The 18,198-nt window shown below is 44.6% G+C and overlaps 1 protein-coding gene across 3 annotated transcripts in view; it reads right to left on the bottom strand.

Annotated features, from left to right (window-relative positions):
* The window catches only part of MMEL1 (membrane metalloendopeptidase like 1), a 37,095-nt gene extending 18,916 nt beyond the window's left edge, over positions 1-18,179 (bottom strand). For all 3 annotated transcript variants that reach the window (XM_015648548.3, XM_015648549.3, XM_015648547.3), the window contains exons 1-8: positions 17,665-18,179; positions 17,371-17,534; positions 10,891-10,950; positions 10,140-10,301; positions 9,722-9,802; positions 9,146-9,241; positions 8,781-8,899; positions 6,688-6,753 (exon numbers count right to left, since the gene is read on the bottom strand). In XM_015648548.3, the coding sequence (XP_015504034.1) occupies positions 6,688-6,753; positions 8,781-8,899; positions 9,146-9,241; positions 9,722-9,802; positions 10,140-10,301; positions 10,891-10,950; positions 17,371-17,534; positions 17,665-17,714 (798 nt within the window). In that variant the 5' untranslated portion in view covers positions 17,715-18,179. The remainder of the gene's footprint in view (positions 1-6,687; positions 6,754-8,780; positions 8,900-9,145; positions 9,242-9,721; positions 9,803-10,139; positions 10,302-10,890; positions 10,951-17,370; positions 17,535-17,664) is intronic.
* Positions 18,180-18,198: the final 19 nt, after the last annotated feature.

Here is an 18,198-nt window from a genome sequence, read left to right as displayed (position 1 = left end):
CCATTGATCAAATGGTTGAAGCCTGCACCAAGCACGTCTCCACTTCCACCAAGAACACTGTGACCCTTGTGGTTGCCAAAGGGGTGGCAGAAAGGATATCCACTGCTTATGCAGCAGAAATGATTGAAGACATGAGCCGCTGTTTCAATTGTGGCGAACCTGGACATTTCCTTAAAGACTGCCCAGAAAGACATTACTTACATGACCAATATCAACCACCCAACCACCAATGGTTACCAAGACCGAGTTGGCATTTGGGAAACTCCAATCAAAGCGCGGGACAGCCCTGCGCTTCGACAGCAAATCAAATGCCGCACCGCCCCATCCCATCAGCGAAGCTATCTATCCTGCCTCCATGGGGACCCTCATCACAAGCCCCCGGCCACATCCAGAAGAACCAGCACAGAGAGCAATTTGGGTGGGAACCAGGTGCCAGCTGGTAACCAGACATTCCATGCAGTTAAAGGGTGGCTGTGTTTATAAACTCCCCTCAGGATAGCACAGACCACCAGGTGGTCTCTCTGAAATACTAATCCTTGGGGACCTGTCCAGCTCACCAGGACAGATACACATCATTCCCAAAGTCCAAACTGTGCACCCTGGAGACAAGATTTTTGTCTCCTTGACTTGCATAGACCCACCTTATTATTTACAAAAACAGACTCCAGTGGCCCAAGCCTTTCTGTTACCACCTCACTGTCTGGAACAGGCTCCTCTCAACCCTACCACTATGTGGGCTCAGGTTGTGGGTTCCAACAAGCCTATCATAGAGCCTGTTCTGTAAGGGAGAAAAGATCCATCGCCCAGGCATGCTTGACACTGGAGCAGATGTTACCAGCATTGCCCTCTCGAAGTGGCTGGCCAACTGGGAATTGGAGCCTGTGGCAGGGATGATCTCGGGGATTGGAGGAGTGGCAGTTTCCATGAGAAGTAAGCAGAATGTCATTGTAGAAGGTCCTGAGGGAAAAATGGCAACCATCCCGCCATTTGTTGTGAAGGCGCCAATCACCCTCTGGGGAAGGGATCTCCTGTCCCAATGGGGGGCTTCTCTGCGTATTCCCAGTAGGGATTTTTAATGGGGGCCACTGAGGAGCGCACTAAACCTACCATTCCTCAGCTCACCTGTGTTGAAGTGTTTCTCTTGTTAACGGTATGTTCGGTTATTACCTAAGTTGATGGTTTGGTCCAAATGAGACCCTCCCACCCCACGTTGTCAATCTACTCCGAGTCTTCTGCCAATCTGTCTTAAACCCACCGCATGTTTGGAATTCCACTTTGGAAATCCCCTAAACCTCGATGCTTGATTAGTCCATGTGACCCAACTTTCCCCCCCTACCTCCCTCATTGGATGATGATTTTGTGAACCCCGTCTTTTTACCCTCCCCAGGATATCTCTGATTAGCTGATGTTTTGTACCCTCCCTTTGAACCGCCTCCCTATTTCAGCAGTTGCATGCTCACGTTTTCTCTTTTGCCCCCAAGATTCCCCAGAGCAATAAATCCTCTATTATCCCACGCAAAAAACCTCCCTCTCGTCCTTGTCTCCTCAGAGGGCAGACTGACAGACAAAAAGCTGTAGAGCAAGTGCTCTAGTCGTACCTGGGGTCATCCTGCTCCTGGGGCGTGACCCACTCCTGTCGCAGGCTGAAGTGATAGAGCCAGATAAGCTCTGGCGAGATGCGACACACCTGGAAACAGCACCATCCAGTGTGGGTTGATCAGTGGCCCCTTTCTGACACCAAACTGTGCGCACTGGAAGCCCTTGTGGAGGAGCAGCTTGCCAAGGGCCACATCGCAGAGACCAACAGCCCTTGAAATTCCCCTGTCTTTGTCCTATGAAAACCAGGCAAAGACAGGTGGAGGCTGCTTCACCATCTTTGAAAAATAAATGAGTCCTTGAGGATATGGGTCCCCTCCAGCCTGGCATGCCTTCACCTTCTATGCTTCCTTGGGACTGGAAGCTCGCAATCATAGATATAAAAGACTGCTTTTTTAACATCTCCCTTCATCCTTGAGACGCCCCCTGGTTTGCATTTTCTATACCCTCCCAAAACAGACAGGCACCTCTAAAGAGGTACCATTGGCTTGTTCTCCCGCAAGGGATGAAGAACTCTCCTACCATTTGCCAATGGTATGTTGCCTGCATCCTGTCCCCAGTGAGGGTCCTGTTCCCAAATGCAATAATATTGCATTACATGGACCATATTTTTGGTTTTGCCTCTGACAAAGACTATCTACAACAGACTTTACATAACACAATAAAGACAATTGAGGACGCTGGGTTTGAAATCCACGAGGACAAAATCCAGTGCACCTGCCCTTGGACCTGCCTGGGACTCTGGATTTGTGAGCGGACTGTCGTACCCCAGAAGCTGACCATGGGGATGAACCCGAAACCCTGCGAGATCTACACCAACTCTGCAGGTCCATCAATTGGGTCCGTCCTCTGCTTGGGATTATGATGGATGTCCTTGTGCTCCTCTTCAATCTGCTCCGCGGCAGCGAGGACCTCGACTCACCACGCACCCTCACACTGGAAGCCCGGGATGCCATCATTAAGGTCCAGGAGGCCCTGTCTTTGTGGCAAGCCCACTGTTTCGAACCCAACTTCCAACTGATTGTCCTAGGTAAGACCCCATGCTTACATGTGCTCATATTTCAATGGGACTCCTTATCATTGAGTGGGTCTTCACACACAATCAGCCCGCCAAAACTATCACCACTCTGCAGGAAATCATGGCTGAACTCATTAAAAGAGCTAGAACCAGTCTCTGCACTCTTGTGGGGTGTGAGTTCACATGCATTTTCTTTCCATTGACAACTGGGGATTTGGAGCCTTTACTCAAAACCAATGAGAGCCTTCAGTTCGATCTCGATAGCTATTCAGGCCTAATTTCCATACATCCACCTGGCCACAAATTATTCAAGTCCACGTTCAATCTGGTGCCCAAATTATTACTCAGCAAAACACCACTCGAGGCTCTGACAGTTTTTACTGATGGTTCGGGGAAATCCCACAAGTCAGTCATGACTTGGAAGGACCCCAGGACACAGAAGCGGGACTCTGATGTCCAAGTGATCGAAGGATCACCACAGATTGCTGAATTAGCAGCTGTTGTCAGAGCTTTTGAAAAATTATGAGAACCTTTTAATTTGATAACTGATTCGGCATATGTGGCTGGAATAGCTATGAGAGCAAAACATGCCTTTCTAAAAGAAGTCTCTAACCCAAATTTATGCAAGTTGCTTTCTGAGTTAATATACCTTATCTCCCACAGGAAGCAATCTACTATATTATGCATGTGAGGTCACACACTGACCTCCCAGGTGCTACTGTGGAAGGTAATCAGAGGGCAGACACATTAGCCATGCCTGCTGGAGCAGCCATTGTTCCAGACATTTTTGCACAGGAGAAATTGTCCCATCAATTTTACTATCAGAACATCCCTGCTCTAATGAGGATGTTCAAGTTACCCAGGGATCAGGCCAGGGCAATCGTTGCCACCTGTCCCAATTGTCAATCTTTTCAAATCCCAGCAATGAGTTTCGGGGTTAGCCCCCGAGAACTCAACAGCTGCCAAATCTGGCAGACTGATGTCACCCACGTCCCATCCTTTGGGAGAGTCAAATATGTCCATGTTTTGGTGGAATCATTTTCTGGTGCAGTGTTCACCTTAGCCCATGCAGGAGAAAATGCCAAGCACACCATCCGACATTTTCTCCTTGCTTTTGCTACCCTGGGAGTCCCAGAACAAATTAAAACAGACAATGGGCCCACTTACACCTCTCACAGACTGAGGGACTTTTTCAACCAGTGCGGGGTGAAGCACACCACAGGCATACCTCACTCTCCCACAGGGAAATCAGTTGTAGAAAGGACACATCAGAACCTCAAGAGAGTCCTTGATCAGCAGTGGGGAGGAAGAGATCATCCCTCCCGTTGAGAGGCTCTGTAAGGCTTTGTACATTATAAATTTTCTGAATTGTTCACCTACAGAGCCTGACCCCCCTGTAATAAGCCTGACCCCCCTGTAACAAGCCAAATAAACAGAGAAGCTGCCAGTGCTGGTCAAGGACCCCGAATCACAACAGACATCGGGACCTTTCCCATTGATTACCTGGGGGAGAGGGTATGCGTGTGTGTCCACACCATCGGGTCCTACGTGGCTCCCAGGGAAAAATATCAAACCATACCTATGCCCTGTAAACCCTGCACCAGAACCAGATCAATCAGAATCCTCTGAGACCCACACAGGTTCTAAAAACCAACAAGCCACCACTGCCTGGAGACAGAGATGTAGCCGAAAGAGGTCGCCAGAGAGAATTGCTCCAGTCGCTACCAGATCTCAAGTGAGATCAAGTTCAACAACAGATCACTGCCGAAAACATGCTGGATAAGCAAAGCCCCTGAAACTCCTTTCCCTTTTCCCTTCCTGTTCCCTATCCTTCTTTTTCCCCTAAACACCTACCCAAATGCTAACCCCTTGCATGTTTGCACTACAATGCACCTTTATACTGCTGCTGCTGGTGACTGGTCATGTGTCCCCTTCACACAAAATGACCCCACCAGAAGTCAACTACCTCATCCCCAATACCCATTCCTCTTGTATAGCTTTTCTTTTAGAAAAGGGGGAGACAAGAGAAGAAAGGGGAAAAGGAAAATAACCCCACTCCAAAATCAGTTAATCTTTTTATAATCTGTTACAGAAAATGGAAAGCAAAACCATCCTCTAGTTCCTGACCCTCTGGATGCTCCTGAAAACATCGGTCGTGGATGCCTGGCTGGTAGCACAGCCCAAAGAAAACATGTGGATCATCCTCGCAAAGACCCTCAAGCAAGACCATACATGCTTGTCCATGAGCAGCGCCACCAACCCTCTGTCATCATGCCTGGTAGGGGTTCCTTTGAAGCCCCATGAATATCCTTTCACAGGGAAAGAACGCAACCTGGTAGACACCTGGGATGAGGGGACAGGGATCTTGCCTCATGCACCAGAGGAACCCCAAGAATTGGAGATTTTGAGGTCCTCCAAGGCCACTTACTGTGTAAATTTTGACTACCTCCCAGTAGGCAAGTGTGGCCTGCCACCGAATATTATAGGGCGATCCAGACAAAGAAAAATGTCTCGCCAGACAGTAAAATTTACAATCAATTCAAGTGGTGCAATTACACCAGCAGTACACAGTCCACCTCCTCTTGTCGTCCAAAAATGCTACCCCGGGGAGTGTTCTTAATCTGTGGGGATAGAGTGTGGGCACGAATCCCTTCCCGACTCCAGGGAAGTCCTTGCACACTTGGCCAGCTTACCATTCTCACTCCAAACTCAACCCTGATGTACGATCGGCAGAAAAAGAATGAATTGGCCCGTCAAAAGAGAGCATTTACTCAATTAGATGAAAATTGTGATAGCTAAATTGAAGATTGGTCCTATACAAAGAAGGTGGTAATGTCAGCCTTTTTACCTTGGGTAGGTGCTACTAAAGCCCTCAGTGAGCTTCCTCACCTGGAGTGTTGGCTTGATAAGCAGGCCAACTTGACTCTTCTGTGCTAAGTCATCTTTTGGCTGATGAAGAGATGTTTAGGCATACAGTGCACCAAAACTGTGCTGCAATAGACTTCTTGCTCCTTGCCAATGGACACAGCTGCGAGGAATTAGACGGGTTGTGCTGCTTCAACCTGCCCAACCATGGTGAGAGCATCCACACGTGCATACAGAAAATCAACAACATGGTCCAGGAACTCAAAAAAGAGAAAGAGCCCCAATGGTTCGAGGACCTTTTTGGAAGTTGGGGACTCAACTTCCAAAGGGATGGGTTGCCTCCCTCCTAAAGAACATTTTCTGGATTCTTTTAATTATTATTTTTTTATGCATGTTCAGCTGTTTTAGAAGTTTGATTGCAAAGTCTTGGGAGAGGCCTTTTTAATAAATAAGGAAGGGGGAGTTGTGGGGGCTGAAGAATCGGCCAGCAAAAGGGCTGTGGTGCTCCCCTGGAGAGCTTCTCCATAGGCGAGGCACTTTCTGTCACAGTGAGAAAAGTGTCCCTCCCAGAGACCCTTGTAAGTTATATGTTGATTTATTGTATCCCACTGGTTTTCTTCTCTGCCATTCCACTCTGTTACTTGTATCCAAGTTTCCCCCACCCCTCTCCTTCCCTATATAAACCCTGTTTTTTTTTTATCCCAGTTGATTGGTGCTTCTGCGCTAGCCCCCTTTGCAGAGAGCCCTGCTCTAATAAAGGCTGATTTCTCTGTGGAATCACTAGCCAGAGCTCTAGTCCTTTTTCTCCCTGTGTCGCTTGGGAAGGAGCTGCCAGCGAGCCAGTCACCGCTCGCCGGGCCAGGATAGGGACATGCCTGTGCCACTGAGAGCTGTCCTTCTGAGGACACTTTTTCAGGAAGGTTGTGGCACCCCTGACATCCATCCCACCACGGCAGCCAGTTCTGGGGAGGCTTGACATTTATGCAGTTGTATAATATATATAATAATAAAATATATTTATACAGTTAAAGTATATAAACTTTAAAAAATATTGGCTTAATTAGGAAAAAATACAGCAATGAATGTCACAGTCTAATTCTGATTGTTGCAGAGCATGAAGATTCATGTATTGGGGTTTTTGAAAGCACAGGGATAAGGAATAAAGTTGTTTTAGTGGCACAGAGTAAATCAGTACAAGGGATACTTACTCTTTGATAGTTATCCCCATTAAAATAGTAGTCCCTGGATGGCATTCCCAAGCTTGGCTGGTCAATCTGAAAGAAAATGGATTTCTCTGGTTAGTGGTGAACAGGAACTGAGGCTGTCCAAAGGATTCCTTGAAATCCTTGAAAGGCAGCAGGAAATGCTGTGTGTGCCACCCTGTCAGGGTTGGGATGACACCACTGCCAAGCACCCAGAGAATTTGGGCTCTCCTGGATCTGGGTGAGGTGGTGTCCTGTGGTGACTTTATGATACTGGTATTCCCAATCGCCTGCTTTATATATATTAAGTTCTGCACCTGTAAGATTAGCTTTGGGAGCTAAGGGAAGTTGAAACTGCTGGAGGCCGATGGCAGTTTTTTTCTCCTGACCAATAACTAACCATTTCTGAGAATTGGCAGTGGTCTTAACCACTGAAAAGTGAGATTAATCTGTGAACCTTAAGACTTAAGACCGGGAATTTCTTGCTCTCTTTGGTTTCTGGCTTCTGACAAGGTAACAGGGCTCTGGCTCAGCCTCCTCCTCCTCACCTTCACCAGGCTGGACAAGGCCGTGGAGGGCGGGGGGAGAAAAGCGGACCTGGCTGGCCTGACTTTGTTTGCAGTTTCTGCCGCTGAACTGAAACCTGACACCATGAGGATCTGCAGCTTTCCAAGACTTTAACTCTTTTACTACCTGGATGAGACTTACAGATTAATCCTTTTTTTCCCAGAGAGAGGGGAAGAGAGAGAGAGAATGATCAATATGTAAGGAGACACTATAAAACCATCAAAGACAGTGAAGAAAAGAATTAAGTTTTATAGGGGGAAGAGAAAATAAGGAGATGCTTTAATAAGATGAAATATTTTTCTGATACAGCTATGGAGATGGACAGTAGTGTTCTGAAAAAACTCCTTTAATTCATGACAGAGTATATTGGGAGGAATGGAGTGTTCAAAGTGTGGATTTTGAGCAAATGGTGAAGTGGTTGTGATCCTGTGAGATGCTGGAACAGAGGGGGAGAAGTAATAGTTGAAGATTTGTGGCCTTTAAGAGGCAAAGAGAAAACTTCTGTTTCCAGAGAGGTTCACAAAAACAGATGAAGAGAACTTTTGCCTTTGAATAACTCATCCTTAAAAATGACATCTCTAGACTCATTGAACCATATACACCTCAGAGTGATGTGAAATGGGAGGAGTGAACTGATGACAGGATTTCCGGGCAACTGGCATCAGAGAAATAGAAAACTATAACAGAAATAATTTTCTTGTGAAAAACTCCATAGATTAGCAGACTTCTTTTTCTCTACAAAGACTGATGAAAAGACTATAGCAAGAACTGGGACTATTTTAACCACCAAAGTTGTTTTTTTTTTTTGTCTCTATGTTGTCATGTGAACAAGGGAATGGTTGGGTAGTTGGGGAAAAAAGGGGTTTCTAGAAGTTTTATTCTGGTTTCTTATTTTGTAGTTTTTTGTTAATAAACTTTCTTTGTTCCTTTTAATTTTTAAGCCTGTTTTGCTCTTGTTCTAATCCATATCTCACAGCAAGAAATAAGTAAGTTTTCTAGTGATTTTTTAGTTACTGCTTTAAAACCACAACAGGTGGAAAGTACAACTCTATCTCTGGGTTTCCAGGTAAGGACAGGGTGGATCTTAGTGTGGATTATAAATCAAAATCTTTCAGTAATCTTGGAGACCCAAGAACAAATTTAAGTAACACTTCTACTTTACTTCAGGGCTGGACTTCTTGCACAACCATTAATGAACAAACTCTGAAATGCTCTCTATGTATTTTAGACCCATGGCTTCCTACTATATATTAAACTTCATTATCATTTTTGTAACTCACAAGAATTTTCAGGCCTTAAATGCTGTAAATCAGCAAAGTTACATTGATTCTTATTTCTTTTGCTGGAACAAAAATTATGCTGCCATAAAGCATTTCCCAATATGTCTTTGAGATAGATCTGACACTTGGGGTTCAAAACTGTTGCCTACATTTTACCACTATTGTTCTATGGGAAGCTCATCTGCCTGCAGTGTAAATAACTATCCATTATGATTCTGGCATATCAATAGTCCCCTGTCAGTTTTTTCTTACATAAATTATGTGTCTGCTGGAATCCCGGTCATCATTCCACACGAACATGTCAATGAGGACACGTTTGTTAAACCTGGAGTTCATTATGGAAAGGTTTTCCTCCATGCTCCAGCTTGGCTCTGGGAGATAAAAAGGAAAAAAGACTTAATTTGTCAATCTGTGTCAGACTCATTGAAGTTGTACAGTTCACAAACTGGCTGCTGAAATTTTGGAGATCTATTTAAATGGATCAATGAGTGTTAAATGTGTGATACCCTGATTTCTCTTTGGGAAGAGAAACTGAAAATGGAGGATTTAATTTGGTGACAGTCTTCTCCCTGATTCAGTAGATAATTCTGACTGAACCCTTCCAGGCCTAGCATTACCTTTGGTCTTACTCCAGTCTGCAGAAGCCACTGGCCAATCTCCAACCATCCTCAAGGCCTCCAGCAGAGGCAGGGAATCTCGTTGCTCTATAAGACCTGAGGGAGGAAAGACAAATTCTGTATTGTTTTCATACAAAAATAAAATTAGGAAAAATAGGTAATGGGCCTAACAGCTTAAATTTGCAACTGAACGTGTCATAGCAAACAATAAGAGATATCATGAAACCGTTCTATATTAGTCTTCAGAAAAGGAATGAAAATACTTCTGTGGCTCCAGTGCTGGTTTAGACTGGATTTGTTTGTTAAAGATAAGCTGGGACAGGTTTGTGCCTTCTGAATGATAGGCTTTGCATCCATACCAGGGGTGGGTACCCAACATCCATCCTTTCCACATCCCAGATGGGTATATTGAGGTTTAATGAAATACCAAGGCATATTCATCCTTCTGAAGATGAATTTTCCAGGCACGGCCACATGGATTAGACAGATATTGACTGGATTTTGCTTAACAGGACTTTGGTTTTTCTCTATGCCTGGTTTTGAACAGGGCAATCGATCGAACAAGAAGACACTCACTCTCATTCATGCAGGACTTGTAAAGGATTTTAGCTTTCTGAAATGCTTCTCTGTCCCCTTGATCTGAAGTCTCCAGCACACCTAGGGAAGGAACCAGTGCCATGAGATGTTTGTCCTGGAGAGTTTTGTCCATTTTACAGAAAACCCTGAGGATTCAGGGCTGTGAGAAGCATTTGTAAGGTGCAATTACTGTCAAACTAGAGAGCTCTTAATGCTATTAATGAGAAAAGTGTCAGAAGGAAGGACCTGCAGACAGCTTGTCCTTCTCCTTTTTGAGTTAGTACTCAATCACCTCTGGCAAATTTTTAGTGGGAACAGGACCAACTTTTTTTTGCAAGTTTATTTCGCTGTCTGATGTGCAGTTGGTAACCTCTGAAATAAACACAGGTGACTGGGGATGGAGCAGCCTCATCCCTACCTTTCAGGATGATCTCCAGCTCGTCTCTCAGGATATCAAAGATACTGTATCTGGAGCTGGTCTCTGGGATCACATGCCGGTTCAGCCAACCCCCGCAGGCGTACTGGTAGAAATCCTTGCACGGGTCTGCTGTGGGATCCATGTTCTGGATTATTCTGGCAGCTGGGCAGCAAAATTGGAGAGCTGAATTCTACAGTCTGCCCTGGAATCTCTGGGACTCCTGAAGACTCTCAAGGAGCTGCTTGGCAAAGCTCATTCCCACATATTATGACTTGAAAAATCCTGTTTCCTGTTTAAAAATGTATCTGAATTGCCAAAGAGCAGTCCCAGAGCACAAGGCCTTGCAGGGAAGAGTGTCCAGTGCTCCATTTTAGGTACTGGCCCAAGAAATCAGTGCTTCCAGGGGGCTATTGGAAACATCTGTGCTGGAGTCTCACCTTTCTTGAGATGTAGTTACCAAAAATAAGAAGGTAAATATCCCATGAAAGAAAATTCAGTCTAACAGGAATTTTATTATGCTTATAGATACAGATTGTGTTGGTCAGTCTATGGCCTTGTGGCTCAGAGCCAGAGTTCTTGGCAAACACTGGCAATTTTCCTGTGCTACTTATGAATGATATTCCTTACCCAAGGGGAAGTCTCATTCCTTTTCATCTACTGCAGCCTTAAACTGTGAATTATCTCCTATTCAGGTTCAGTAACAACACCTAAAGCCTCCCCTCTGCAGCAGTAATTCACAATAACCCGTTACCTGCTGTCACACACCCAGGGGTGGTACAGATTTTGCCTGAGTTGGTGCCATAGTAGGAGCCTGCAGAGAGAGGAGAGGGAAACAGATGGAATTACTTGTTTTGGAAGGAAATTGCTCCCAAAGTTACTCCCCAGAACCCAATCTCAGTGACAGCTTTGCTTGGTTTGAGAGCAAGCGACTGAATGTTGATGCCAGTCAAAGACATCAGATGGCAACCATGAAGAAATCTGGGGATTTTTGAGGAAAAATTATTGGCAGCAGCATTACAACAGTCTTGACAGTGAGTTTTATCTCTACTGGAAGGAGAATAAGACCATCTTTTCTACCTGTTAACTGCCTCCACTGTCTACTCTGAAAACATGGGATCCATTTTTAGACAATCTATTAAGATGCCCTGAGCATTTTCAAAATCACTGAGACTGAGAGGTTTAATCAGGGGCAAAAAGCCCAGAGCTGGGTTACTGCTGCCACACTGCTTTGAGTTACCAGGATCAAATTTAGGAAAATAAATTACTTATTTCTTCAGGTACTTGTGTGCTGGGGAGCCTGTCACAGCTTGTCTGGCCACAGTTTCATCTGGTCTCTAAGGTTGGTCCTTGTTGCTCACCTGAGAGGTCGTCCCTAATGTGGAATTTTCAGGGCTGATGGAATAGTGTAGGAATAAGGACACTGTGGACCTGTGTTCAAATTTGTTCTGCCTTAAGCATGGAAAACACCACTGAAGTCCTGCTCTTGGCTATTCATTTTCTCTTTTTGAGTGCTTAGTCTTGACTTGTGAAGTTCTCGCAGTACAGAAGATCCCCCAAAAGCCAGTGCACACATCATTTTTGATACTGAGTATTCAAGTGAATGTGTTTGTGATGCTGGGCAGGTGTCAAGTCCCTCCCATGTGCTGTTCCCTGCAGAGCTGCAGTGGGAGGGATCTGAGCCTGAGGGCCTTGGCCCTGGGAGAAGGAAATTAATTTTCCTGGTTTAATTTCCCATTTGAGAAACTGGATGTCTTGGTTTACTACCTACTTATATCAAGCAGGCAGCTCTGTGGTTCCACTCTGAAAAACAAGATTTTGGTACTTTCCAGCAGATTTAGCCATTTTTAAAGCTTTGTTTTTGATCCATGTTTGCAGAAATGAGTTACTAAAAAAAATCACTTCCAATGCAAGTAAGTGCTTTACATGGGAGAAAACAAGATTACAGTAATTCAGAGAGAAATAAAACAGTGGGGGAGAAAAGAAGTCTTTGAAGTTCATCAGTGGAAGTGACATAAAAAGCCCCCACTGTGCTGGGGAATGTTCAGGGTTCAGCTGAGCATGGCCATGCTGGATGGGAGCAGATCTGCATGAGAAAAACTGTATCCTGCCCTGGCTGTTGTCTGGCAACCTGAACAGGGGAGGAGCAAAATGTGTGGAACAATGGGAAGCTTCACAGAGATAGTTTTTTGGGTGTTTTTTTTTGTTTGGTTTTTTTTTTGTTTGTTTGTTTAGTTTTTTTTTTTGTGTTGGTTCCAGCATTTGTTGGGATTTTTTTGTGTGCTGGATGAAGCTAAGCCAAATTTTTGGAGTTTCTTAAACTCTCTCATAATTAAACAACAGGCAAAATCAAAACTAAAAGCCCAGGGTATCTCCAAGGGGAAAATAAAATACTTGGAGGAAAAGAAATGAGTACTTCACGGGCAAAAAGAAAGAAGCAATTGCAAAGAGGAATGCAAGGAAGAAATAATTGTACTACAAGAATTTTGTGGATCTCTCATTGTTTCCCAGATACCAGGCAGGACTGAAATGGATCCTTTTTTCTTTCATTTATTTATTTATTAATATATTTTATTTCAAAATCAAAGCTTGTCTCTTTACTATAGCTTGACAATATCTCACTTCAATTTCTGAAACCAATTGCTTTGAATGAGGCTTGAACTCCCCTCCCTTCCCCAGGCCCTTGTGATTGTGATGCTGTAACTGAGCAGGATGAGGGGGAGCCAGAGATGATTTTGGAATTCGAGGGCACACTCAGGGCTCTGAAACTCTGCCCCAAAACCAGATCATGGGAAATGGCTGGGGAAGAGAACTCAGTTTACCTCCAAAAGTGTCTCTTTTGTTTCTCTATCAATTATTTTCTTTTATTCCTCAGTACCTTTCCTGCCACAGGCTCTGGTATCACCAACTCTGCCTTTTTTGGCTTTACAATCTCAGGTCTTTGCTCACTCAACTAGAGCTTTGTCACCTGCACCTTTTAAAAACTAGAAATGAACTTCAAACGCACTTTTTAAAAACTAAAAATGAACTTCAAATGCACTTTCTGAATTCTCAGCATTTTGTTTTCTCAATTACTTTTCTAGAACAATCTAGAAAACCCAAGTTTTCAGTAGAAACACAGGTATTTATTTATTTTCCTCCCTAGTTAAGCATTGCTGACAGGTTGTGTTACAGTGATAGAGAGGCTCCTGTTTTGACATCCATTTCAGTCTGATACATCAGCAGTAGAGAATTGATCAGGGAAGAGAAGCTTTAATGGAGATAAATGAGATGACTTGAGCTGTGGGACTACTCCAAATGGAAGAAAATGAGGGAAATTAAGCACTCCAGATGCTGCTTCAGAGGTGAAGTGCCCACCTGAGAGATGGCAGAGCTGGGACATGCTCCAGACCCCCTGGAGTCACTGTAGAGGATTTTATTGTCTTAGTTTGGTTTCACAAGGAGCTGCTGAGCCCTGTCACATTTCCTGGCCAGCAGCAGGAGCCAGGAATGACTTGTGGATCTCTGGGTGGCTGCAGTCCCCTTCAGCAGCTCACCTTTGGAATGATGGTGCTTTTCAAACCCAAGTTGCTTTTCCAGGGCCTTATTGCAGCTCCTTTTTAGAGAAAAAAATCAAGCTGAGGGCTCTGGAGGACACAAGTTTGTGTTTAATGTCTCCCCACTGCGCGTTTGGAGGAGCACAGACGGCTGGGGATGGCACACGTGGAGACAATTAGAGCCACAGATGTCATCAGGTGCTCATGTGGGAGCTTTTACCCCTCAGCACCTTTCCTTTTCTCAGATCTCCTCTGCAGAAGTGCTGTTGGCACTGCAAGCAGCCCTTGTTGCTGTTAAAATTGAAATTTCCTCGCAACAAACACTGGAATTTCCAAATTAAGGTTTTCTTTGTCTGAGAGGGCTGCCTGTGCCAGGTCTCAGCATCTTCAGAAGGAGTGCAGAACACAGGTGTTTGGTTTTATTCCACCTTTCCTAGGATTTCTTACTTATAATCATGGCTGAGACAGAATTTTATGTGAGAATCAGTAAATTGAGTGTTCATTTTCCTGTTTTACAGCCTTGTGTGGCCTGTCACTCCCCATTACTGCTCAGCATTCATGTAGCTCCATCTGACTGTGACTGAGGAGAGTCTTGCCATCCAAATGTTATCATGGTTTGTGTGTTAGATGCCACTTCTTGAAATTCTGCATCTCCCCTGAATAGCTGCCTTGTTAATGAAGGTTCCTGATGTCAAAGGACATTTGAGCACCAGTGAAGGAGAGGAGCCAGAGCTCAGCCACAACCTTGTCTCAGTTTTTAGTTTATATACTTCTCCTGCTCAGCAGGCTTGTGTGAATCTGTTATTTAAGTGCACAACAATCACATTCAGCACAGGAAATGCAGGGAAAAACCCTGGATTTTTTAAAAAATCCATCCCCAGAGCAAGGTGCTGCTTGGTTTGTGTTTCTGTTTGTTTGGAGCCTGCCTAAGAAGGGAACAGAGGGCTGTGACCTTGGGCTTCCTAACAGCCAGCAGTGACAACGTGTGGGGATGCAGACACAAAAATATCTGTGAATTTTCCTCCTGAGAAGGCAACTTGGGAACTGGAAAGTAAATCAAATAACCAGAATTACAGGAGCAGCAGTTAGGTGAGGCTGGAGGTTGTTTGGAGCTGAGCTGCTGAGTGATTTGATGTGTCAGCTACAGAGAGGCTTGAGATGTTCCTCAGGCTGCGACCTTTCCAGCAAGGGATGAGGTTTGGAGTTCAGTAAATACTGAGAGAGAACTGTGAAAAGGCTGCTGAGATGGCGTGTGGTTGTAAGGGAAGGATTGAGAGTGTGGTGTGTTCAGATTCAAAACCAGTCCTGCTTCCCTTGCTAGGATCACCCAAATATTGCTCTATTCTTCCTATGTTTCCTTTCAGCTTATTTGGATGAGAATGTTTTTTGGGTCTAAAAACTTCCTGGGATGTCAAAAATCCCCACATTGTGTCCAGAACTCTGTAACTTCACTGCTGTGAGAGCTTGAGTGTTTTTGTTGGCTGGGAGTAGAGATAAAAATCCCAGTCAGCATTAACAGAACTCCAGGAATTACTGCTGTGCCTACAGGCCTATTTCATGCACCACAATGCTTTTCTGCAAGATATATACAAGCAGAAAAATATTCTCCCTGTACCACAAAGCCTAAGTGTGCCTTTAGAAATAAAAAAATAAACCCCAAAAAGTTAATGCAAAGCAGGACAAGCAAAGCTTTCATTTTCTAATTTAATTTCTAATTACAAGCTAAACAAAATTATTTTAGAAGGCTGGATAGTGTCATACTGGATGTATCAAGGTGAAGTGAGAAATCTGAATCTGCTTTTAGTGAACAATCCAGTGTTCCATACATATCCCAAAATTAACATTTCAGTGAAATTAGCAATAGAAGAATCCCAGGATAACATTGTTGGTTGTATCACATGAATGGTGCTCACATTGTTTTGTTCCTGTTGTTCTGTGGGATTCATGTGGCACAGCTTTGAACCAAAGGTACTTTTTCCATGGGGAACCTGAGACTCAAAGCTTTTGGCTGAGAATTGGGAATGGGCTGAAATGTGACAGCAAAACAGAGCTAAGGGGGGCATTGGGACAAAGCTTTTCAAGATAAAAAACAACTGTTTCTGCTGCAGGAAGAGTCTGAAGAGCTCTTACTGTCTCAGTTCTAGATCCAGGCAGTGCTCTGTGATTGACACTGCTCTGTGAGGATGAAACTTCTATTGCTCATTTCCCACCTGGAATTACCTAAAGCTTGTGGCTGCTCCAGCTGTGAACTCAGATGGGGACAGAGTAACAAAGTGGCTCCAGGGCAGAGCTGAACACACCTGGTGGGTTATGTGGAGCACAGGGCAAGCAGAACATCAGCCCTGCACTCAAGGCTCAGTCTGGAGAACACTTCCAGGGAAAGTTTAAGTGCCAATATGAGCTTGCAAAAATTAGGTTTTAGACCTTTTTTTCTCACAGATAAGCCTTCCTTAAACACATATAGTGAGAACAGACCCTGCCTTCAGATTTGGGTGAGACCAACACTTGGGAAAATATTACTAACACTGAATTCTGGATTGTCTGGACCCAGCAAATGATGCAGGGCAGATTTCTCAAATTCTTTATGCATGCAGTCAGCAAAACCCTACCTAGCTCAATGATTGATACAGAAACTTCTCCCCCAGGACCTGGCTCTTGGGAATTTCTTTCCTCTCATCTCCTGAGAATAAACTTTCTGATGAACTTTCTGAATACCTAATACTTGGATTTTGCCTAGTGTTCAGCCACTGGTAGCAAAAGGAGTGACCAATAACAAGGCTTTTTTCATTAATTATTGCTCAGAATTGTGCAGAGTTTCACTCACAAGTTCTGAAAATGCAGCTCCCTGCAGCAGGGGAGGCAGTGTAAGGACACAAAAAAGCCTTGCTCCAGTTTTGCTGTTCCCACTTTGATTTCATTCCTCAGTGTTTTAACAAAGCTCCCTAACCAAAAGACTTTAATCGAAGTGACAAACATGAGGCAGATGCTCCTGAGCATCTGATGCTTCACAGGGTTTTATAGTGGGACTTTGCACTTGCTGTGCCAGTGGGAAAACTTTGGTTTTACCGAGTGTGCTCTGCAGTTAAAATATTTAGGCAAAACACTTCAAAATAACGTGCCTCAGTGTCAGGTTTCTGGCAAGATATTTGCATTCAAGTCGCTGAAGCAAATCACACTTAGCGATCCAACTGCCTGATGGAATATTTAAAAAGTCTCCTTTTCCTCAACAGCAAGTGGGTTTTTTTTGTTTTTGTTTTTTAAGCTTTCACATTGTAATAAGCAATTTCCCCTTCAGGGAGATTGTTTTTAGAAGTGTTTTAAAGCAGCTGTTGCTTTAAAAACCCTGACAATAATGAATCTTGGCTTGTGCTTGGATAAAATAAGAAAATGTCAGTCCTCACACACAGACACACACCTTCCCTCTAAAACAGTGCATCAGCTTTGTCAAAACAGCTCTGAATTCAACACATTGCATGGAATTAAATAAAAGCATAGAATCTTACAGAGTATAATTCAAAATTCAAGTAAAAGCCAACATAATCTCTGTGCACAAGCTGAGAGCAAGGCAGAGAGAGCCCAGTCCTTCACTGAGGTGACCTCATGGTCTCCTTGTATTTTTGTGTTCATTTAGCTCTGCAAAAAAAGGACTTTTTCTGCTGTTTGCAGAAGAAAGGGGAGGATTATTTCCAGGTTCTTACCTCTGCTGCTGGCATAGAGGATCACCAGGGCAACGGCCACACAAGTCATGAGGAGCAGCAGGACAGCCAGCCCGATGGCCACAAAGCTCCAGGGCTTCTTCCCGGATTTGGTAGATTTTTCCACAATATCCATTTGGCTTTCTGATTTCCCCATTATTGTAACTCTAAATTGGGGAGGGGAGGGCGAGAAAGGGTTAACAGCACAGCTACATCAGGATAGGGAGAAGAAATGCATGAGAAAAAAAAGTAAGCAGATTAAAAGCAAAGAGAAAAAGAAAACTTCCAGATAATTACATGTATTTGTCCATTTGATTGTCCACAGATTTGCCAACTTCATTCTCCATCTCCTGTGCCTGCGTGTCTACTGTCGGTTAGGGCAGGGGGCGGGGGACTGTGCTGCCCTAGGCTCTCTTTGATTCAGTGTCAGAACTTCAGGAGCCTCTTTGGGAAGTATGGAAAAGTCTCATGACTAGGTTGGGCAACTCCTTTCTCTCAAGCAGAGAAGGAGGGGTGCAAACTGCCGCCTTCCACTGCCCTCTTCCAAAGTATTCAGGCTGCCATGAAGAATTCCCTCCGTGGCGCTGGGCAGGTCTGCAGGGCTCTGCTAACAGCCAGGGAATCCAAGCTGGGATCCTTCCAGGTGTGAGCGCCCTGGAGCGGCTCCGTGGGCAGCGGCAATTCGGGATGGGGACAGCGGGCGGCTCCGGGGATATGGGGCAGCTCCGGGGGCTGCGGGAGGCTGCGACTCTGCGAGGCTTCTCCGAGCCATGCTCAGGTTGGGAGCTCAGCCCCGAGCCCTTCCCAGCTCCAGGGAGATGCTCCGGGGGA

This window comes from Parus major, chromosome 21 (assembly GCF_001522545.3).
Source record: "Parus major isolate Abel chromosome 21, Parus_major1.1, whole genome shotgun sequence".
In the NCBI taxonomy this organism is placed as follows: Eukaryota; Metazoa; Chordata; class Aves; order Passeriformes; family Paridae; genus Parus; species Parus major.
Note: the sequence above shows the minus strand (reverse complement) of the source record. Positions and strands in the feature narration are given on the sequence as shown.